The sequence below is a fragment of the Phaenicophaeus curvirostris genome, chromosome 4, assembly GCF_032191515.1.
Source record: "Phaenicophaeus curvirostris isolate KB17595 chromosome 4, BPBGC_Pcur_1.0, whole genome shotgun sequence".
Classification (NCBI taxonomy): Eukaryota; Metazoa; Chordata; class Aves; order Cuculiformes; family Cuculidae; genus Phaenicophaeus; species Phaenicophaeus curvirostris.
In genome coordinates this window covers 16,481,287-16,506,251 of record NC_091395.1, presented here as the reverse complement: position 1 = coordinate 16,506,251, position 24,965 = coordinate 16,481,287, and the positions used below count along the sequence as shown (strand labels likewise).

At 34.6% G+C, this 24,965-nt stretch overlaps 1 protein-coding gene across 4 annotated transcripts in view; it reads left to right on the top strand.

Moving 5' to 3' along the window:
• Nucleotides 1-24,965, top strand: part of LRBA (LPS responsive beige-like anchor protein) — a 401,088-nt gene that overhangs the window by 268,290 nt on the left and 107,833 nt on the right. For all 4 annotated transcript variants that reach the window (XM_069855353.1, XM_069855351.1, XM_069855355.1 and 1 more), the window contains 6 exons: nucleotides 187-304; nucleotides 1,809-1,911; nucleotides 3,795-3,910; nucleotides 4,675-4,787; nucleotides 21,725-21,865; nucleotides 23,038-23,157. In XM_069855353.1, the coding sequence (XP_069711454.1) occupies nucleotides 187-304; nucleotides 1,809-1,911; nucleotides 3,795-3,910; nucleotides 4,675-4,787; nucleotides 21,725-21,865; nucleotides 23,038-23,157 (711 nt within the window). The remainder of the gene's footprint in view (nucleotides 1-186; nucleotides 305-1,808; nucleotides 1,912-3,794; nucleotides 3,911-4,674; nucleotides 4,788-21,724; nucleotides 21,866-23,037; nucleotides 23,158-24,965) is intronic.

Sequence of the window (24,965 nt, the reverse complement as noted above, 5' to 3'; positions counted from 1 at the left end):
GACATAAAAAAAAACTCTTATAGGCTCACAGCATGATTTGAAGTTTGAGCATATTTTAATTTTCCTGCAGCTTTTGCAAGTAATTGGTAGAATCCATGTTTGTGCCCCAAACAGTTTCTGTTTTTCACAATATTACTTATACTGACAACATATTTAAAACATTCTCTCTCTGTCTGTTTCTACTAGATTCTGGCATATACAGAAGGACTGCATGGAAAATGGCTCTTTTCAGAGATTCGAGCTATCTTTTCCCGACGTTATCTTTTGCAGAATACAGCACTGGAGATCTTTATGGCAAATAGAGGTACTGTGAGTTTCAAGGAATGGCAAGTGTTGATTTGGGGCCATGTGCACGCTATTAGGCTGTTTAGTCTCATCTTTTTTTTGGTATGGATTTATATACATAACAGAAGGGCTTGGATTAAGTGTCTCAGTATTTTAAGTTAGTACATTGTTGTAATTGAGTTTCTCTATTTTTACTTTTTTCCAATGAGGAATGATGTTCAAACATGGTAACTGGGAATTAGCAATGCCTTGCTTTCATTTATATCTACACGTTTATTTAGCATTCTTTGGAAACCATTGCTTAAGGCATATCTGCCTCTGATCTATTATACATGAAGTGGTTTTTTTGTGCCTTTGGAGGGTTGATGATTGTTATACACACCAAGAACAACATATAGGGAAAGAACTTCACTGCTGGATTAGACGAGTAACTGCTATACCTTCATGCTTTATTTTTAGTAAAAATTTCTTTCAGTTAGACCTTGGTGGAACTCTTAGGAAATAAATGGGGATTCACCTTGTTTATGAACCTTTTTTCACTCTCCCCTTTTTTAGTTCCTTTTTCAGACACACATATGTGCTGTGACAAGTCACTCAAAACATAGTGTGCTGAAATTTGAAGGACTTTCTTCTGCTATTTTTCCCCCCTAAATTTTGTTTTAAACCAGGTTATTTGGTGTCTTTGCAGTTTAAAGTAAGATTCTTCAGATACTGTTGGTGCTTTTGTAGTGATGGTGAAATTTTGAAAACCAAATTTTTAAACCTATATACAAAGATACCAAGCAAATTAGGTTTTAAGATGACACTTTAAAAATGCAAAACGTTGTTTTGGTAATGATAATGATACAAAACGTTGTCTTGAAATCAGTAAATCAGTTTCATAGGGAAGGTAGCACAAAAGTTTTTGTCTGAGCTTAAAATGGTCTCTAATTTTGAACATAAATTCAGACACATTTCTTACAGAACATTGTTGTGCATATCTAAAGTGTGTATTGTCCAACAGAATGTTAATCGTGTGTGTGAGCACTTTCCTATTTTGCAGCCTCTAGTTATATTCCATGATTAGATTATTATTTAGATTTTCAGGTTTCTATTTTATAAATGTCATTGAATGTTTCAAACAAAATATGAAGATAATAATTTGAAGAATATATCTTGAAAATATCTAGAAAGTAAACTAGTAAATGTGTAATCCAATATAAATTTTTTTAAAAATTGGTTATAGGCAGTCTGCCAGTGCATATAGGTTTAACTTCCATTCAGAAAGGAAAACAACTATAGGCTTTGTAAAATTTGTAACAGTGGCAACTTCTGTTGGAATTCCTGTTAGAGATAAGTAAAAGCAGTTCTGGAAATTATAAAAAAATATATCTATAGGAACCTGAAGGAAACATGTCTAATCCTTTGATTAGACACGTTTCCTACTTGTTCAGCACCTAAGCTTAGGGTTAAATTTTATTGGACCAGAAAGCCAAAAATAAAAGGTTTAAAATCATGCCGAATTTTAACTCTTGTGTTCACAGTGGCTGTCATGTTCAACTTTCCTGACCAAGGAACAGTGAAGAAAGTGGTCAATTGTCTACCTCGAGTCGGTATCGGTACTATCTTTGGACTACCCCAGACCAGGTATTTAGTTTGAGTTAATCTGTCAGTTCTTAGAGTTCCTTTTTTCATCCATCCATGCTATGTGGTTTGAAACATTTACACCTACTGGTTTACAAAATATGCACATCCTCAGCCTATTGCTTCTGTGTGCTATTTGCCAAGTTTTTGTATAATGAAAACTTTGGGATCTGACATTGTTTTTGCGATTTCTGTCTTTAATATAGAAGATGGATTCTTCTTGGCAGTGAGACTCAATCACTTACCCTACTTAAGGAAAACTGGTTTCTTTATGCTTGCCAACTCACTAAAATTTAAGACTGATTTAAGACTGGTTGTAGGACTGATTAGCTTTTATGATAGTGTTCAGTTATATTAGCTTGACTGTAACATCCCTGAATCCTCCGAAGTATTTAAACACAGACGAAAATGATCATTCCTCATCAGGAGGATATTGTAGTGATGTGTAGAACTATGTAAGCTGAACAGCATATGAAGGATTGGTATGATGTGCTTGTGTTTTAGCTTTGTAGGGCATTGTTCAGGTTTTACATTGTGAGAAACTAGTATTACAGTGTCAGACTGTGGGTTGAGATCCTATAACTGAAGCATATGAATCACTTTGATACATCTTTTTTAGCAGATTTGGGCTTAATTACTAGATGTTCTCTGAATGAAACACAATAGCACAGTTTAATGTTCACTTCAGCTGATAGAAATATAAGTTTTTGAGGTATTTACCATTGCTAGGTGGACTGATTATCTCTTGTATTTTAATGGATTATAAACTATTCTTAAACAGATTGATTTCTAAATTTTTAGAAGAAACAACTCCTTAAGGGGTATCTTGATTGTTACTACTTTACATTTTTGTTTTTTAAATATTTCTGTGCTCAGAAATGGCATTGAAATAGAGAGGGAAGTTTTCTGTTGTGCTTTGTAGTTTGCCTTTTTTTAGTCCAGAAAAAATTCTCTTAAATTGTGATTATAGCCACTCTGTAAGAACATAAGGATTTATATTTACAGAATCAAATTATGTATGAAAAAATTTAAATATGCATGAAAGTGTAGACACATTTGTTCAAAGCTTTGCATCCATTTATACTGATAAATTTGTTTATGATGTAGTGTAATTTATGAAAATAATAAAAGAATCAGTTACTGTAACTGTTTTCTTTAATTGTTTACCAATACCTGTAAAGATTTGTTAACTAAAACAATACCTAGATTTTTTTTTTCCCCTCTAAATGATGTGGTTCTGGTATTTACAGATGTTTTTATTATGAACAAAGCAGTCCTGGGAAGTTTCATGATAAGCTTTCCTCTACTTGATTTATCACTCCAAGGAATGACTCTGAAGTCTTCTTTCACAAACATTAGGAAATCTGGCATCAAATTCAAAAAGTTTGAGTTCTTCATGACTAATTCCCCAACGCTGCCCAGAATTTAAATCTCAAGAGGATGGACTTCATAATGAAGTTCTATCATCTTATCATTGCTTTCCTTCATTCTCGTGGGATTTAAAAACCTCTCCTAAAAAATGACTTTATTCTTATGTGAAATTCTAAAAGTCATGTAATTTGCTTATTTAATGGTCTCCCATCACTTTAAATCACTGGTAACAGCCTTCATAGAGCAGCTGAATTTTCACAGCTGTAAAGGTTTCTGTTTGAAAGCTTTCAAATCTTGACATATCCAGCTGTTAGATGTTTTTAGTGTTTTGTTCTGATTAGATTTCAGAATTTAACAATGAATCTAAAGTATCCAAAATAGCAGTTTGATCTCTGGAGAAATCTAGTATAGAGCTAGTAAAAAGAATATGTACAACTGCCACTAAAATTCAGATAGGTAGAAAGGAAGAACCACCAAGTTTTCTCATTCTTTTTTCTGATTCCCCCCCACTCCAGACGCATTTCTTTGGCTAGTCCACGGCAGATTTTCAAAGCTTCTAATATGACCCAGCGATGGCAACACAGAGAAATTTCCAACTTTGAATACCTGATGTTTCTAAATACTATAGCAGGTAACACAAATTTCTATAATGACTCAGAAAATGAGTTAATATAAAAAAATATGCATTTAAAAATTACAAAGCAGGGTATGTGGTGTAGGTGTATGTGTGGTATACAATTATTCTAACTGAATATTTTGTTTTTACTGGAACAGTTACATGATTTCCATCTTGCAGATGCATGGAGATGCACATGTGTGAACCTTAAGCCAGAACAAATTTTCTGTTCTGGTAAATGTTGGCCTACCCATAGATGGTGAATGGTCAGGGAAGAATTCCTCTAAAGTAAATTCTGTAGACAAAATGATTTTACTTGCATAATTTATTAATCTAAAATCCTGAGCTGCTGCATTCTGCTTTCATATATTGAATTTAATACAGTGTGTAAAAATATTGCTTTAATTTTTAGTATCATCAAAAGTCATTGCCTCTCCATTTTTTGAAGTATTGTACCTTAACCAAACAGAAGGTGAGATGATATAAACAAGGAAAGGAGAAACACATGGAAAATGAATGGATTTAACTGCCACTGTATGCAAAAGAGTTTACAATTAAAGTGAAATGGGCTGCAGTGTTTTAAATTAAGTTGTAGCAATTTGTGAACTTTTTAATTCTCCTTTTCAATAAAGCAAAGTAAGCTATTGAAATGATAAAAGATCTGAAGTAAATGGTAGTTCTTTTGAAGAGCTCGTAAAGTTATATTGTTGTATCTTTAGGGGCTGGTATTTTAGTTATGTTTAAGTCTTAACACATTGTGGTTTTTTGTTGTTTGTCAGGTCGAACTTACAATGATTTAAATCAGTACCCTGTCTTCCCTTGGGTTATCACCAACTATGAATCAGAAGAGTTGGACCTTACACTTCCTAGCAACTTCAGGGATTTGTCAAAGGTATTTATCATCAGATATACCTTTTTTTCTCTCCAATATTTAGAACAGTAGCTTTCAGTCTTGGTTATGTTTTCTGTGGCATTTGATACATTAATGTTAAATGCACTAACATCTACAGTGTTTCATTTCTATATGCGTATATGACAGTAAGGATCAGATTGCAGAAATATGAATTATTGATGTCTTCTTATTGCTTCTAATTTATCAATTTAATAATTGTTAATGGGAGGTGCTTTTAGTTGGAGCATGTGTGTTACATTTAATTCCTAATTTTAATGATATTAGGAATGCTGAGGCTGATAAAGATTAAAAATTAGCCAAATAATTTTCTGTTTTTCTGATGAGAATTGTGCTTTTTTAGTAGCAAAGCCTGTGATACCATTATATTTTAAATACTTTCAAATCATTGCACTTTATTTTTTCACTTCCTCTGTGAATCCTCTTCAGGTACACTCAAGTAATGCACTTGTCCTTTGACAGACAGACATTGTCATTTTTTAACAACTTTTACTAAGAGCTTCTTTCTGGCAATGTGTCCTTGTTTTTCTAAGGTTCTTTCCCAAACAAACATATGCTGATGTAGTGTTATACAGCCCATTTAAAGCTTTATAAAATGTGATTATTCTCTTTCAAGCTTTTACAAGAAAGAAATATTTCATTTTACGAAGCAGAAGCGTCTCTCATTTTCTCTACAAAGACTAGGTGTACTGATTGTCAAACTGGATCTTTTCCTAAAAGCTAACTATTACGAAATGCACATAGAGCAATATAATTAATTAGTAGAAAAGGTAAAGAGCATATTTTAATTATAGCTTGGTTTTTACAAGTATTATATAATTTTTTTTAATTTGATAGCAAAAAAACCCTTAAAGAAGTAAGGCAGTTTTAAAAAGTCCTTGCTTTCAGTTTGCAGTTGATTAAGCTGAACACAGGTTTGTCAAAATCTTCAGAAAATTAGTTTGGTTTTTTTTACTACAACTTTAGTATTTTAGCCTTCAAAAATTACTGTATAGCCATCAAATGTGTATACGTGTATGTAACTATATGTGTGTATGTTTAGATACATATATTTACAGACTATACTGTGCCTTTCATGCGTATATATGTATGTACAAATAAAAATAAAGGAATAATATTTTTAAGTACAAAGCAGAGCTATACTGAGGTACTGTCGTAACATTTTCTAATATTGTTATTTAATTTGAATAAGTCTTGAACTCTAAGCATTCTCAGTGTATGACTGACACAAATCCATATCCACAGTTAAACCTACACATATTTTATATTTTAAGGAATCTTTTGAAGGTAAATAATACTTCAAAATAATTTCTTGTCGTGGAGTTTAGTAAATACTTTCTTAACAATCCTCAGGCCAAAAAAATATCTGAAGGTATTTTACAACCAAAACCACCTATCACCAACCTAGACTACATGTGTGAATTACACTTAAGTGAAAATTGAAAACCTAGGAGTAACATCAGTTCTGTGTGGTTTAAATTAGTACACGAATTAAATGTATTAATCATTAATAACTTCCTTGGTTATGATATGATTTTTGCAACCTCATTTTCCATTAACTGTTGTTAAATTACACTTCTACACATATCATGTCATTGTTAAAATAATTCAAGACAAAAAAAAAAGGATTCTCCAGCTGCTATACTTTTGAGGCATCTCCTTCTAATTGAATTTTAATTTGTAAACTTGTTAATTCAGTCAGTGCTATAGCCCTAACCTTTCTTCCTCTAACCTGAAACAGACCTAATTGTGTTGTAGAGCAATGTTCCTCAGTTTAGGTTAGGTGCCACTCTTGTCTCCACCAAGAAATTAGATTGCCAACCGACTCTTTTTTCTGTGTTTTTTTTAGTAACAGTGACTGGTTATATGGATTTTTCTGTTCATGAAAGTAGTTTTTGAGGATTACTGAGTATACTCTAAGTTCTGAGGGAATCTTTGTGTTGCCATTGCTGGGAGAGGACATTACTTAGGGAAATTACCAAGTGGACATTAGTTATGTTGTATCTGTATGTATGGTGAAACTTTTCAATATGTTTGAAAACTATGAACCCAATGCAGCAAATAATTACTACAATATTAGATGTCAGTCATACTGTATTATGAGTAGTAGGAGTTTCATTAATATTCTTTAAGCCGGTAACTTGATATTCTTGGGAGCATTTAATCTGTAACAGGTGGTCGGGAAAGGATCACCAGTATTGTCAGGGAATAGTGAATATTTATAAATAAATGAATATTTAACCTGCATTTTCCTTTATGTTCTGTTAAATGTTGTTACTCAGACAGTGCATCTTGGTCTCTGAAAATGTAGCTGCTGTCCTGGATGAATGCTAATCCTTCCCATGAAAGTCTTTATGCCATATGTGTCTCAGATGCAGCAGTTCGGGTTCTGGTTACTGTTAAGGCATTTCTAGCAGTATCATCCCTGTGTAGTTTAAATGTTAAACTTCGTGGCAGGTGATGGCTTCATGGCAAATAACTGAAAAGCCTTGTTAACATTCAACTATGAAAATGTGTGAATATCATGCATATTGTGGTACTTTCATTGTCCTGCTGTTATCTTGGGCATAATGCTTCCAAATAAATGTATTGTAATGTGTCTATGCTTTTACACTGCTAAAGGTTTTAAAAATAGTTAAAGATATTTCTTTTAACTTTTTACATGGTTTTACCAGTCTTTTAACAGCTTTTTATGTTTCTTTTTGTCGTCCATGTCCAGAAACACATCATAATTTAATGCTCCCATTGAGTAAAGAAAAGGAAAACTTTGATTTTTCTGTTGCAGAAAGGATGACAGGTCAATATTTTTACTTTTTTTTTTTTTTTTAGAAATTGCAAGTTAAAGTTAGGTATTACAAAGTGTCGAATATGAATTTTGTTAACGTATTAGCTCGAAGTCCACAGTTAGTACAGATTTAAAGATCTGCAGTGTATAGGTTAAACCAACACTTTATTTAAGCAGCTTCTTATGGCATTGTTTTGAACATCAGTCACACAATGATAAACCAAAGCAACTGAAATGGATTGTGGTTAATATTACTGTCAGCCTGATGAATGCTCCTGACAAATGCCAGGAGTGCACTGCCAGTCTGTTATCCTGCTTTGACTCAAGTGTTTATTTCTTAAGAGGTGACTGTGGTTTGGAATGAGTATTACATATTATATTTATTGCCGCATATATTTTATTTATACAGCAGACACAGTTTCCCACCAGAATGTGTCCCATTTTCTCCATTACTTATGTTATTCAAAAGCACATTGTTTTCCTTTTCTTTATTCAGTGGAAGCAATAAATTGTGTTGCATTTCTGTATGTGTATAAGGAAAAAACATAGCAGTAAAAATATAAGGAAAATACTGAGACATCAAAGCATGACTTTATAGTCTCAAAAGTTTGTTACAAGATCTTGCTGTGTGCAAGTAGCTGTTGATAATTTTTCTTTCATTCTGTCAGATCATACACTAACACTACTAGAAGATTATGCCATTCTTATATCTTTTGTTTTCCCTATAGTTACATGTGTACATAACAATGTTTTTGTTCTCATTTTTGTCTTTTTTGTGCAATATTTGCTAAATCATCATCAATTTTATAGTCCTTGTTATGTTCGTAATGACTTCTTTCCCAGTGAAGTGTACAAAAGCAACAAATAGCTCTCACCTGCAGTGAAGTGAGGTGTTCTATTGGTATGTGGGAGCCACTGATTCTAAATACAGTTTGACAGAAGAGAAGTAATAGATTTTTTTACTACGACAAACTAGGCTAGTTTTGTTGTTCTAATGTAAACTTCACTGTTGACTGTTCTTCAGCATGTGAGCTGAATTCTCTGGCATGGTACCTGTTTCAGGAGCACTAATTCACTACATATACATATGTTATATATACATATACATATGCTGCATATTTTCCCATGCAAGGAAACGGAGTGGGATGGGTATGAAATTTGCTTAGTTATCTCTTGTTACCCCCTTGACAAAGAGATTGAAAGCAACAATTTTTATGTGCATCTATTAGACTATCCAAATTTTGTAAAGAAATATTTTTGTCTAGAGGGCATTAAAACTTATAGAGGCATGCTGTGAACCAGGGCTTTTCGTGTAGGAAATGAAAAGTGTATTTTTTCAGTTCACACTTGAACACAAAATTAGTGCAGTTTACTACTAGTTAAAACTGATAAACTCACCAGAAGGACTCAGTGTCCTTCTGTGCATAGAATTCCAAAATTGGACACTGAAAGAAGGTGAGAGGAACAGTGTGAGATCTAACAATAGTGGGTGCAGTGGTGGTTACTTATTTTGATAGGCGGTTACACCTGGAGTTTAGGCTCTGAAACCTGTGATGCTTGACACTGCTGTGCTCGGCATCTGCCTTGTTTGCCTTGTCACAGGTATTTCAGGGAGTAACTTTGTCATCTGTACTCGTGACAAAAGATAGCACTTAATTTAATAGCATGCCAAAGCCAGGCAGGATAAACGTGGAAGGAAGGTACAAATAATTTCCCTTTTAGGACAGTTCACATGAATCCCTGCTTAACACAGGACAGGACAGGAAATAATATTTCAGACTTTGTATTACAATCCCTGGCAGCTAAGAGAAGGTCCAGTACATTTTCTAGAATTTTGAATCACTTCAAGAAACAGTGGTAGAGGTGTCAACACCAGCCCCCAACTGCAGGCAACCTGAAGCAGATATATCTAAAAAGGAGGCACACCTATTTGTTAGTCTGTCATGGATTTTGATATTTTTAGTATAAGTTATATTTATCAGATTCTCTTTATTATCAGATAACAAATTACCATGCTTTCTTTGTGAAATGCAGCTTACTTCTTTGAGGAGAGAGATGCTCCATCTTCTCTAAAATTATGTGCAGAATAGGGAACAATTGAGAGAAATTATTGCAGCAACTTGTTTATCACCTTGCTATAGATATGAATTTGATCTTTGTACCTGTTTGTGCAGAGGAGTCAACAAATCTAGACTTTTGACAGAGCCATGCTAAAAAGAACTTTTAGAGGAAAGGAAGCATTCAAAAAGGAAACAATTGTTTGAACAGTACCCTGATATTTAGGGGTGTATGTGTTGGGGCCATGCAGGAAATGATAAAAGAGCAAAAGGCCTGAGAAAGTTGGGTTTGTTCAGCCTGGAGAGGAAAAGGCTCCGAGGAGGCCTTATAGCAGCCTTCCAGTACCTGAAGGGCGCCTACAAGAAAGCTGCAAGAAAGGGACTTTTTACAAAGGCATATAGTGATAGGATAAGGTGGAATTGCTTTAAATTGGAGGGGAAGAGACTTAGACAAGACATTAGGAAGAAATTCTTAACAATGAGGGTGGCGAGGCACTGGCACAGGTTGCCCAGCGAAGTTGTGGATGCCCTCCCCCTGTATGCAAGGACAGGTTGGGTGAGGACTGGAGCAGCCTCATCTAGTGGGAGGTGTCCCTACTCATGGCAGGTGGGTTGGAACTGGATAATCATTTAGGTCCCTTCCAGTCCAAACCATTCTATGAGTCTATAAAAGCTAGCTGAGAGAAGAAAGACTCTTTCTTCCCAATCTGTCCTCTTGGAATATAGAGAGAACTTAAAAATGGATGGGGCAAGAAGGAATTTTAATTGGGATTGGGATCCTTGCTTGTGATATAAGAACTCAAAATCCAAGTCTGTCTTTGAAGAAAGCTGTGCAAGAACACAAAATTGTCTTGTTCACATCCCAGGACGGTGCTATAATTTTAGGAATATTGTTTGGACCTGAAAATCTATTGTGGAATTAGAACTTTTACTGTCTAAAGTGCTGAGTAGTCTTTTATATTCCCATGAAAAATTTTGGTTTATCATAATTTTTTTCCCCATTTCCCCATTTCTAAATGGGAGTAAAGTGATTTTGTGAGACTCTCAAATGCCAGTAACCTTTAGTCAGATTCTGCTGGGGACTTTTGTGGATAATAAAATTGGTCAATTATCCTTTCTGACAGCCGAGTCAAGCAGTTGTATCATTTCCTTTAGCACATCTGCCAAAATTAGGGGGCAAATCTGCAAATGCCTCAGGGGTCTATGGCCGATCTGCTACAGTTGTGTGGTTTCTCGGTCCCAAGCTGGTTTTTGCAGCGCTGCAGTCAGGTACCCAGCCAGCAGAAGCCCTCGTGTCTGCCAGGCTGGACTGAAATGGTTCAGGACCATGGACAGGAGCCTCCATAGACACATTCAAGCAGTTGCATTGGAAAGCAGGAACATAGCCACGAGGAAGACTTACTTATTTAAATGAAGTAGTTATTGGTTTGTCAAGCCTGGCTTAGATACAGTCTTTAGAGACACACTAAACGTTTTGCTGCATCTAAAAAAAATTCTGGCTGTTTTGGATTTTTGTTTCAACCTCTGCTTGATACCCACTTGTTTCACTTTCAAGGGCAGATTTTTGTGCTCTGTTAGATGCTGAATGAAGTTAGACAATCTCATGACGTTTTTCAGAATAAACATGCTATTTCCATGCATGTTCAGCTGCTTGGTCCTCAACAACTCTTATAGAGACTTGCAGAGACTGAAACACAACAAAGCTGGTGAAGGGGCTGGAGCACAAGTCTTACGAGGAGCGACTGAGGGAGCTGGAGATGTTTAGCCTTGAGAAGAGGAGGCTGAGGGGAGACATTATCACTCTCTACAACTACCTGAAAGGAAGTTGTAGAGAGGAGGATGCTAGCCTCTTCTCCCAGGTGACAGGCGATAGGACAAGGGGGAATGGCCTCAAACTGTGCCAGGGGAGGTTCAGATTGGACATTAAGAAGGTATTTTGCACCATAAGGGTCATCAGGCACTGGCAGAGGCTGCCCAAGGATGTCGTTGAGCCACCATCCCTGGAGGTATTTAAAAGATGGGTAGATGAGGTGCTCAGGGACATGGTTTAGAGGCAGATAGGTATGATTGGACTCAGTGATCTCAAGGTCTTTTCCAGCTGGTGATTCTGTGATTCTAAGTACGTCTCTGAGATCATTTATCAAAACATACTTTCTGAGACCCTACTCTTAGTCTAGATAGAATTTGTAAAATATTCTGAGAATTTCCATTACTCTATTAAATAAACTTTCATATCCGTCCTTCTAGATCTTTGTCTTTTTTTCCTTGTCATTAATTGGTTATTCTCTGTGTCAAACCATCTTCTCTCAAGAACATCTAGCTAACATTCTTACTTTCTTTTCCCTTCAGAGTCTTATTTTTGAAGTCACAAGAAACGTACTCTTTGCACTTCAGATGCATATAGCAGTTTCCAGGATCACTTAATTATTTTCAAGCATTCTTTTTAAAATTTATTTACCTATTAGAGCAAAGGGCAAGTTTACAGAATCAATAAGAACCATCTTGGTAATGAGCCTAATAATCGTCATCTTCCTCTGCCTCAAGGAGGAAAAAACCCAAGAAAAACAATAACTCAGAATTAACAATGAATGTTCAAAATGCTATTCTTAGTTTCTACCTGATGTTACTGTCCATCCTGCTCTTTTTTCAATTTTGGGAGCCCTGAGCTTATGTCATCCTCTAATTGGAAATGAACTGAGAAAGGTTCATGACCTTTTAAATGATCACAGGAAACCATGGATTACATGTCTAGTCATAAAATGTAATCGAAATAGTTTCACACAAATGTCTTGGGCCATAGACACTTTAAATGTGTGTTTTCTGTCTTCCTAATGTAAAGTGAATGTTATTCTCTTGATTCAGTCTCTCTTTTTATATTCATATATTTGAACACCAGCAGATTATGACCCGCTACAGCACACATCTGTGTAATTCAGATTTCTGAATAAACATGATGGTGGATAAATCAAAAATTGCAGTCATACTGGAAATGAGGATGGGTTTTATGTCACCTAACTGGTGTTGTCTAAAACTGAATTGATCGAACTCGTAGGAGCAGGAAGCTTGTTGGGATCATTAGACTGTCCAGGTATAAAAATAGTGCTCAGAGAAAATGAGAGTATGGTAAAATAATAACAATAATTATAGTATTTGTCTAAGTATGAGTGTAAGGTGGTTCTCAGACTGTGGACTTCACTTTGATGGACACATCAGATGATCTGTTGCAAACTCAAACAGTATGGATTAAATGAAGGAAATAAATAGAAAAATATCACTAGGAGAAGATGGCATGATCCTAAAAGCTTGAGTTGTATAGTCTAATAGCATTAATATAAATAATTTACATGTAATATCCAGCCAGTCACCAGAAACTCGAAACTTGAATATAAGGTTAGTTTCCAAAGTGTGTGGTCACTGGCATTCAGAAGGTCTTTTCTGTACTTTATGTTGTTGAGCATACATGGTAATCCAAAAAAGAAATAAAAAGGGAGCTGTTAAAACTTTCTGACAATACTAATCTGTTGATGGTATTGAAGGTGATGGCTGAACGATCGGGAAATCTTATGAAATAGGAAACAAAATGATTAATGAATTCACCTCAGATAGGAGCAAAACAATGCATATGTGAAAAAGAAATGCATTGATGGCCCCTTACCTGATTATACTCAGGATCAATATAATCTGATTGTAATAATTATATGAAATGGCATAAATTACAATAAAATAACTCTCTATACTTACCCAAGTACATCTTTCTAGCCTGCTGCTGTTTTTGTAGGGCTTGGTGCTTTCACGATACACAGTAATGGATATTCTGTGTGCCCTGACAGTGTTTAGTGTGCAGATAATGCAGGGTTCTGTCAGCTTTTAGTTTGAGGTCCTTTGCTGTTAGTGCAAGCCAAAAGGATTAAGTTTCTAGTTCTGATTGTCTTATCTAGATCTGGTGTTAGCTCATAATGGCTCCTGGTTTCTGTGTTAGTAGCTTATTGTGATGTGTTGGCAGAGGAGAATGATCTGTGAGGGGAAGGCAGAGAGAAAATGTTTTCATCTCCCGCTATCATGCCAATAAATGTCTTCTCACTAAATCCTATCCCTCAAAATCCATAAAAAGATTTAATTTTTTTATAAATACATGAATGATGCAGGGATTTAATTCACTTGACTGATTGTCTTGGTCAGTATATGCATATGGTTGCTTTTGGCTGGCATAGTTATTTTCTAATTAGGACAACTACAATGCTCTACATTCCTCACCACCTGCAAGCACCTTATTTTCTCCTTATGATTTCCAGGGACATGCAACTTCCTTTCTCACTGACCTTCTAGAAGTGTACAACACATAACAGCTACCTTCAGTTTGGCTTCCAAGTAGTATTAAGGTGTAGTAATACCTCAAATACACACTCTGTGACGTGTTCGGTTTTGCTGAACAGTTGATTAAACCTTATATAAAACTGTGGTTCTGCTTAGTGACTTTGCAAATTTGCAGTTCAACGGTGCGTTGCTTATGAATCTGCTACAGATTGTTGTAATAGCATTTGATACTGTTGTTAGTAATTTGAAGGTATGGAGATTTTTCTTTTAAATTCAAAATCCTGCAAGATTGCTGGTGTCCTGAGGGATATCCTATCATTAACATAACACTGAAACATTGCTAATATTGCTAAACATAGTTTTTCCTAATTTTTTTTATGCTTAAGATTAGTTTATGATCCATTTTTGAACTGTAGACTTTGGGATTCTTCTGTATTTTGCACCATTAAATTTGATTTATATTGACATGTTCAGACGTACTTGTTATGAGACTACCTTTAGATCATTTTCTCCTGACTGTTCCTGTTTTCTCAAAGGAATGTATGAGCTCTTAAAAAATCTTAATAACAAAATACTTTTAATTTTATTTGCATGCATGCAAATATTATCTGCTTTTATTCCAGCCCTTTATTGAATTTTCAGTTTTCTTAGAGTAGGGAATTGAGGTTTTAATTTTTTTTTTATGACGTAATAGAACCTGTTAATTTCATGAAGTGATTTCTGGTACATAGTGTCTCTTCAAGAAAATCTTGTAAGGAATGACAATTATTTTAAACAGCATGTTGGTTTAAAAAGCTCAGTGGTTTTAGTATGTATAGATTACATTAAATTTATTTGAGAAAACATTTGGATAAGAGGATTACAGAATTTCATCCCATATGCAGTTATCAGGAAATGCCAAGGGATCCTACGTTTGATAAAAATGCTAATCGCATTCAGCTGGTTATACTTGTCACTTAGTTAAAGGAGCTGCTGGGTAATAGTTGTCTGCACCCTAAGCTGTGGATGCACGTGCTAAATGAGGTGGCTGGTAGCAGTTTATCTGTGTTTCTTCACTAGTGTAAATCAAAAGATAAATCTAAGAAAAGAAATAATTTGCATGTAAAAGTAACTGAAGTTTGTTGTACTGGAGTGCTTTTCACTGGCTTTTTGTGTGTCACATGAATCAGCCTGGAGATGTGGCAAAATGCTGAGTCATTTAATTAAAGTTGTAAGAGTGGAGCCTATCCAGAAGCAGGTGTAGCTCAGTATCTTGCTTCTACGGACAGCCGGTAGCAGGAACCTAGTGAAAAAAAGAAAAGAAAGAGGCCATGTAAAGCATCATCCTTCCCTTCAGATAACCTCCCACTTTTGGCAACCAGAAGTTTAACTATTTTGTGAACTGGAAAAATAATTTGGGTTTTGTTGTTTGGGTTTTTTTAAAACACTTTTTTATGTTTGTTCTGCATTGCTCCCCGAAGCAATGAATCTAGCAACTTAGTTATATGAGAAATTACCTTTTATCTTTGCTTTGTAGCTAGGGTAATTATGGCTTTTGTTTTTGGTTTTTTTTTTTTTAATCTGTAGACCATATGAAGTCTTGGTTGCTTGAAATTGTTATCTACACTTTAAAAGTATTTTAGTTTTAAGTTGACTTAAAGAGAACAGAAAGTATTCTTCAGCACTTGTTTTACATTATTGTCCCTTTTGTTTCCCTTCTCCCTACAAGTTTTCAAGTCTCATAATTATTTGAAATACCTATATTCAGAATAATGGATTAGAATTATGACTATGAACATAATGACCTGCTGATTCTTAAGGGGAAGAAGCTTAACTAGATGGAACATTATCAAATAGCTAGAAGATGTCTCCTCAACACATTCACCAGAAATGTATGTTGACTTCAGTGACTGGAAGGGAAGGCAGCACTGCTATATGAATTTTTCTGATTTCATATCTTGATGTCAGAATTGGTAGAGTACACTCACTTATAACCATAATTATTACATAGTTTCAACATTATGTATACAAAAAGTGTTAGACCATAGGATTCCTTATTTCCCTAGGACTCCATGTGAAATTCAAGTAGCTGCTTGTATTGAAGTTCTCAAAAAAATGAGTGTTCTATGTGACTAAAATATGATTTACAATTAATAATAAAAAATAGTAAATCAGTTCAGAATTGGAGCAGAAATTATTGCGTATCACCTAAATGCTCACTGGGAAAAAAAAAATTCTGTCAAGTTCTGTCCCTTTGGCGTCAGCCAAATTTTGACATCTGAATTCATAGTTCCCCCATTGTAGTCTAGTCTTTGATGTGGGAACTGGTGTGAAAGCAGTACTTTTGGGAATGAATTGGTAAGGATTGTTTTTCATGTTGGTAGATTGTTTCCATTTTTTTTTGTCAGTTCAAACTGTTCAGCAGGTAGTTATGTTTGTTGTTTTCTTTGGAATATGGTTCTTTAGGGAATTTGAGTTAGATATAGATTAAAGGTAAGCTGCCCTCTGAAGAAGATTGGGGAGTTGCAGGAACTAATTATTAGGAAAGCAGTGCTCAATTGTTTGAGAGGCAGAATGGTGAGTTTTAGCAGTGAACGAGAAAAGGTTCAGAGGCGGGTATGGCAATTTGTGGCTGTTATCAAACACAAAAATAACAGATGAAAGAGTAGTGATGTACTTCATGAGTTTATTCCCAGATATTTCCCAGTTGACCTAAGTTAATAAAGTTTGGGTATAATTAAACCCTTGCATCTTGTCTTTATATCTCTGTCTGGGAAAACTAAGTTTTACTCAGATGATCATGAATTCCCACTGACAATATTACAAATATCGGCTAATTCTGGGAGTTAATTATGTGTTGGTAATACATAAAGTAACTAAACAAGCAATACTCTAAAAATGCAGTTGTGGTTAGATTGCAACAGAATATACACCACTCGGCGTATTTGTGACAGTGAGAAGATTAACTGGAACACTGAACACCTGTCAGAAATCTGTATGATAGAATACATTGAAAAGTGGGCAGGCTGCAGAGAAATCTTAAGGCTGGAAGAAATGCCCTAAAATGGAAGATCTGAAGAGCTCATTTTCTTTTGCTTATTAAAAAGTCTAATTATAGTCTATAAGTATCTTTGTAAACAGAAAATACTGGGTAAGTAGAGACTCTGTGATGTATCAGAGAGAAGTGTAATAAGATTTCTTTGGTAAGTAAGTTCATAGCTGAACTGAAGTATGTATTTTTTAGAATAAGGATCACAATTATCAGTAGAAAGAGATTCCAAGAAAAATAGCAGATTGTCCATGTATTCTAAAGTCAGATGCCTTTCTGGAAAGCAGGCTGGCCAAATGCAGCTCAGGCTATAATCAACTATAAACAGTTGGGCTCAAAATGGAAAAACATTTAATGGCTTGTTATACAAATACAAGACTAGATGAGATGACCTAATGGTCCCCCATGTTCTTTAAGCCCAACGAATATATGAAAAATGTCAGTAATGAAAGCCAGATAGTCTTCTTGAAAATAAAGCATATGAAAAACAAACATCATACTTGGCAAGGATTCTACAAAACGTAAGTCAATGATACAGGCAATTGTATTCACAGGAATCCAAATACCTGGTTGAATGGGGATAAGAAAACAGTATACGAAATCACAAGGAAAAACATTTTTTCTCTGTTTTCCCATGTTTTCTTTTGTTCCCCTTTTAAAATTTTTTTTCTTTCTTCCCCTTTTAAATTTTTTAGCAGTGAAGAAATTTTGAAATATACATTTTCAAGAATAGCATTTTCAGTAATTTTTAAATTTACCCTGGTTGGCCTGGACTTAATTTCTGGAACTGCCTACTTTGTAGAACTCACAGGCACTTGCACAGATCTCCTGATTTCCAGTAGTAATTAAGATTGGCATCTTCACCAAAAGAGGTAACAGGAGACAGTGAAGATGAAACTATATTATCCTGAGTACTTTTTTTTTTTTTGTAGTAATTATGTTCAATTTACTGCCATAGCACTCTAGTCTTTTGTGGATTTTGAATATTAATGAGTTAAAAACACTTACCAGTGTTGCAATGGGCAGGAGGCAGTAAAAATGGCAATGTTCATTTTAGTAATAGTAGCCTGTGTGTAAAAGCCAATAACAAAAGGCAGCATGGGTAAGAACAGGGTCTGTCTATTTATTTGGAGTAACGCTATTTAAAAAATGAAAACACATTAGATAGGAATAAGAAGTACCTCTTTTTCTTCTTAAATGTGTAACTGTAAGTAAACATATCATAATTCTTTCTTTGTAAGGCTTCAGTCTGCTTATGTTAGGTCATTAGCAATTTTCCAAAACATGTGTATTCACGAACACGAGCAACAAAATTCAGGAGAGCCTCTGCCCTGTGTAGAGGAGTGGTGAGCATTCTCTTTTCTTCTGATGGGTTTAAAAGGGCCTCTTCTGAAAATAGAGGCAAGATGGGCCACTGTTGCAATGTCTGGCACAGAGTATGATTAAGAACCAACAAATATAACTGTACACCACAGTGTCTGGACATATTTAACAGCAGTAGCTGTTAAGAGTCAATGTGTTTTCTGTTATTTTTCATCAAACCATTTTTCTTTGTTGTGTCTCAAAGCAAGCAAGCAAGCTTGGTCCAAAAAGTGAGATTTACTATATTTAGTTCCTGGTCAAAATGTAAGGTTTATTTGTTTTGAGGTATTCCTAGATTCGACAGCACTTGAAATGAGTTTGTTTTTTTAAGAACAGCTTGTAACTTTCCTATTTGTAATACATGTTTATATAACAACCACTGAGTGAAAACCTGGGCAATCATACCTTTGGAAAAGAGAAAATATAAATTTCCTTACCACAATTCTTCCTCCAGTTTGGACCCTTTTTTTGAATGAAGTCTGCTTTGAAAACCATATGCATTATTCATTTTCCAATACAGTTTCAAAACTTGGCAGCCATAAGTGATTTTGGTTTAATCTTGGCTACTGTAATCTCATCCATTGTTTTTACTCATTGGAATTTTTCTATTTCTACTTTTCTTTTTTTTTTCCCTTCCATCTAAGTAAGTACTTTTAATTGATGGACTGATACCTAGTTTTTCTCTCTGAAAAGAGATACTGCAAATAAAACATATTCTGGAATTTCTGGACATGAAAGCTTTTCAGCTTGTTCTTCCTTACTGGTCTATAGCTGTCGGGAAACTATGTTGAGTAGTGTAAATTTGTGGTCTCTCTGCCACATGTAGCCTAATTTAGTTTGGAGTTACTCTTTTTCCCATTGTGTTTACCCACAGAGGACGGTATCCAGTGTGTAATCACGATTCCTTGTTAATTATTAGATATTAAATAGTTAGAAAATATCAATTATTTTGTTTACTAAATTAAAAGTCAGAGCGTATTTGAATATTCCTTGTATGTGCATTATGCTGTAGCTCAAGCTTAGTTAACTGTTCACAGTGGAGTGTAACACGCTAGAATCACCTCATCCTTAGAAGCAGTTGTCAGAAAAATATGGGTCTGCCTGGTAGAATGTATTAGCCCAATACATTGTCTCCATTTTATTATGAAGCTGCTGGGGAAGCTGTGATATACAGCACTGTCATTACAGATCTATTGTTAGAAGGGTTCTACAGTCTTCTGTGTGCTGCCATTAATTTATAGCAGTAAACAATATGTAGCCCTCCAACTGCAGCAAACCAGAATCTTTTAATGAGGTGGATGTTATTACCACAATAAATCAGCACATTCGTGTAATGTATAATTCAATGTGTGTATTCCCACTGTAACTTCTCTGAGTAAGCTGATAGTGTATCATTGTCAGTGCACAGCTCCACAGTTCTTTTTTTTTTTCCCCTAAGCTTTCTTTCATTTGGGGACTTTTTTTATTTGCTTGCAAATAAATGTGACATGTCTTGATAGCTGTCCTGTTGCAGGCTTTAGAAACCAACTGTAACAATAACAGCCAAAATCAATACTGTGGATTCTGGCTATATGGATCTCTGCATGATACCTTTTTTTTTTTGCCCAGAAAAAAAAAAAAGAGAATTAAATCAATTCTAATTGCATTTAGCTTTATATTCAAGGAATGTAATTCTATAACTATTGATCTGGGCTGTACTCATTTGGAGAGTAATAAAAATAGGTTCAGATAAAGAGAATACATAAAGTGTTACAGAACCATATAGCGTAACACTGTCTCTATTTTTAATTTATATAATTTGTCTACCAATGACCTTCTTTCTTCTTGTTTTCCCGCAAGCATAGCTGAGTCTTTGGGGAAAATCAGTACAGATGGAGATCCCAAAATGATTCTTGCAACAAAGAGACTTCTTGGAGTCTGTTTCATTCTTCCCTGGAATAAATTTCCTAAATCAGATAAAAAGCCTTTTATACAGGAACCACTTCTTTTAAAGGGTTATATTTCAAATTAGTGAACTGCAAAAATAGTAATTAACCTAAGATGTTTTCTTTATCCTACTGCAATATGAACGCCACTCTAAGTAAAAAAATGTAAGATTAGATCTTAGGTCATTCATAGATCTAATCTATTCTAGAAGAGAAAATACTTTGAAGCCTGTCTACCAAATTTCGTGTGAGCTGCAAAGAAGCAGTTATTTGAATAGTTTTATATTAACCTAATAATAATAGGTTTTCACTTGAACTATGCATGAATTAATGACTCTGTTACTGATACTTCTCTTCAAGGACTGTTCTTTTAAGGTTTTACCTTATCTTGTGGTGTGTTCTTAGGTATATTTATTCTTGCAGAACAGAAGGAAGGAAATATTTTTGCATGTTTATTCTTAAGTTATACTTGATTGGCATCACAGATGGGCATCACTTACATTAATAACCTGCGAACAGTGTGGTCAATATGTATACAAAACTGTATTGCATATTTGTTTTGCACATATGTACAAAGATATTTTAGGCATTTTTACATGTGGAATGGCTAAGTTCGCTTCTGGATTTCTTAGTGATTTATGTGATATACACTCATTTTTCTGAATCCTTTATGGAAAGGTGTACTGAAGAAATACATATTAAGAAATTACATTTCTTACATTTAAATAAGTCCCTGGGTGTTTATGTCTTAAGTAAGTGCTGAACAAAGAATAACAGTGTTGGTGAAAGTGTGATGGACTTTTTTAGTCATGCATTTGTTATTTGTTTCTTTTATATCAATGTTTTTATATAGAAATTTTGCTATTTTAATTGTCAATTTCGAAATTTGAACTTTTATCCATTAAGTAAAACTTGTCTTGGGATGGTAAATAGAAAGCATAGAAACAGGAATAGTAACATAAAAGTTCCAAGTGTACTGTTAATGTTCTTCACCCTATCAGTCCCTATTTTTCCCCACCAAAATATCTAGATGTTTCTTTTTTCTTTTCTAGATGTTTCTTTTTTTCTTTTCTGTTTGCATAATAGTGTATTCCACTTGCATATATATCCACAGGCACGCAGGTTAACAACTCTTTGTTCAAGGCATTCCACTGTGAAGCTGGTTTTAGTCATTAACTTTAATAAGCGGTAAACAGAAATTAATTCTATAGGAATACAGAAGAGCCTTTTTTTCCAGCCAGCCATGTGCGTGTACAAGGAATCTTGGTTTGAAATGCATAGATCTGTTCAGGTGCTTGTGTAGTCCAACATCTGCTTTTGCAAAACACCAAACACAGTCTTTTCCATGTATATTGAAAATTCTGGTTCCCAGCAAGGGGAATAATGCTGTGATAATAGGTCATGTTATTTTTATTTACTTAATGTATTTATTTTTACAAACATTGCAGCCTATTGGAGCTTTGAATCCAAAGAGAGCTGCATTCTTTGCTGAGAGATATGAATCATGGGAAGATGATCAGGTTCCAAAATTTCACTATGGCACACATTATTCAACGGCAAGTTTTGCACTCACATGGTTATTGAGAATTGTAAGTATATCTTCTAAATGTGCTTTTCTTTTAAATGATAGTGAAAGCAACAAATTTATAGGAATGAATAAACTAAAACTTAATGGCATAGGAGAGTACCAAAATTTTCTAGTAAGTGTAATCAGTGGTGTAGGATAAATCTACTACAAAGTTTGAGCAGAAGGTTTTAATTTTTATGATACTGTCTTTTCAAAACAGTAATTCTTTTCCTCCTTAAAAATTGCTTTTTAGTGTAGCAAATATGGTTAATTTTCCTTCCTTATGTATTTTCTGACTGGACCATGTACTGAACATTTGTGGTTCTTAATGAATGTATTTAATTTTCACCTTCTGATGGGTGTAAATGAGTTGGTTTCTGATAAACATGAAATTCTGTGATGTAAAAAATTAATTTTTAAAACTGTGCTGCAATGTATATGGAAGTAGCTTTTGAGATGCTACATATTAATGTGTTGGTTAAACAATGCATTTTTCTAGAAAATTGAAGGGCGATTTATCTCCTAGAAAGTAATTTCTTTGGGAAAGCGTTAGCAGCACATCATTAATTAAAGCTTGTTAGAATGTACAGGCATACATAGATCCTTGAAGTAATTTATAGTGCTTAGCCAATTTCAAGCAATTATCCACTAATATGTGTTTAAGTGTTCTTTAACTAAGAGGAGGCTTTTAAATCTTTGAAACATTTTTCTTTTCTAAATCATAAATTACATATTAAACAATAACAATCTTACAGCTATCAGTATGGAATGATACCCTTTGTATTAATAGATTATTGTGAACAAAATAAAATGCATATTTATTTTTGTTACATGCTAGTTTAAAAAGTATCTAAGGTAAAAATATTGAGCTGCTTCATGTTTTTGAGAGCAGCGTGTGTCTGGCAGATTGTGTCTGTACCTTCTCCTCCAGCCTGTAAATGGTTTGGTTTTGGTTTTTTTCTTCTTTTCTTTATGTGAATTTATATGCATAAAGTCGGAATAAAAACAAATAAGCATCACTTTGTATTTCTCATTTTTGAATAATAGAATTACCCTTTGTAATTAGTCATGTGTCTGCCAGGAGAATAACATCATTAATAACCAAACCCTGAAAGAATAATAAACACCATTTTCCCCCAGAAATTCCTAAAGAAATACATTGCTGTTCTTAATTAATCTTTTGTATGTATTTAGGAACCCTTTACAACACTGTTCCTAAATCTACAAGGTGGGAAGTTCGATCATGCAGATAGAACTTTTTCGTCTGTTTCAAGAGCGTGGCGCAACAGTCAGCGTGACACTTCTGATATCAAGGTAAAAACTTTCCTGAAAGGTGTTAACACATTTTATATTGTATCTGCCTTTATCGTAGCTGTATCGTAGGACCACAGGTTATGAAAAAGGGAATGAAGAAGATTGGGAGCTATCGTACACTTTGGGAAAAAGATGGAATGACGATGACACGTGGTTTTACTTCTGTTAGAGTATTTCAGTGGATTCTTCTGTAAAACTTTTGTTAGACTATTTCAGTGAATTCTCCTGTAAAACTTCAGTGAACATTTTTAGTCCTGAGTCTGAAATAAGGCAAAATTGGCCTTTCTGCTACAAGTATGTGTTTCACTGTCATTTTATTACTTTGCACAAGTTTCAAGCCTTTGAAAAGTCAGTAGAAACTGGTATAGATTTCGTACTCTGTTCATGCTTCTGCCCTCCTCAGGTAAGAATGTTGCAATTAATAGTCATATTACTTTATGTAATTTTGCCTCTAGGCATCCAGCCTCATTTTTGGGCAATTTCTGCAGTAGCCTATTTCCTTGTTTGACCATGACAAACAAAACCTAATCTTATGATGAGTAATAAGTAAACAGGATAAAGAGTTGAGAGAGATCTGAAAGCAGTCTCTGGAAAGACTATATATTGGGTAGAGAAACAGAGGACTACAGAAAGTGAGTGTTTGAGGATATTCAATTGAACATAGAATTGAACATGATATTGAACCTACCCTTACAGGGACGCTGGGCCTGGGAACTGGAGAGTGAACAAGAAGTAGGTGGAAAAAGAAGACAAATTAATGTGATAATTAATCATTCTATAGAAAGAGGCCTAGAATTAAGTGGGTCAAGAAGCTAAGGCAGGAGCACATGGAAATTCCAAAGGCAAAGATTTAAGTAGGGAGCCATTGAAGGAAGGAATGAGGTAAACAAATAGAGTCTGGGATCTGGAGGGTGTTTTGAACTGGAGAGGAGAGCAAAAGATGCTGGTAGCAGTGGGAAAACTTTGTTCAAATCCAAGAAGGATTATATCAGAATTATTTTTTAATGGAAGGAAGGATGGAAAAGTATAGTGTGCAGAAAATCAGAGGCTGACTTGAGAAAGTCGTGTAGCTAGCAAGAGGCATAAGGAATATGAAATCATCCTATAATTAGATTTATAGGAAGGAGATAATTAAGAAAAGGTTGATCTGCAGATTAATGGAATGAGAAAATTGTCAACTAACAGTCCTGAAAAAATGTCTGTTTTGCATCTGTGAGTCCCCACCAAAAGAATCAATGGCAATCAGTAACTACTGGAATTAATACCACTTATGAAAAGATACAATGTCTATATTAAATTGTGAAAGAACAAACAGAAAATACAAGCAAAAGAAAATACAAACATGTTTGATTTTTTTCAAATTTTGGTCATTATGAGCTTCATTCTCTCGTACTTACAAAACTGGCAGGCAAAGTTTCAGATTGCTTTTTGGGGCAGGGTGGGGAAAATGAAGGAGGAGAAAGGTAGCAGCTGTGGACAAATAAGTATTTAGTTCTTTAAAAAGAAGAAAAAGAGAGCCAAGAAATTATGAGGTGAGTTTAACTGTAATTCACAGAAGAATACTTATGCAAATAATCAGACTGTGGTTAAGTACCAGGAAGATAACAAGGAGACAAGCAAATGAAACACATATTTATCAAGAAGAGATTATGTCAAAACAATCACAGTTTCTGATGAGAAAAGGTAGCAGACCTTGTAAACAGAGAAGAAGCAGATGATGAACTTAACTTTTGACATTGTCTCATGAATCCGTTGGGAAAACTTGATCTAAAAGAATCCACTGTATTTGTAAAATAGTTACCAGTGAT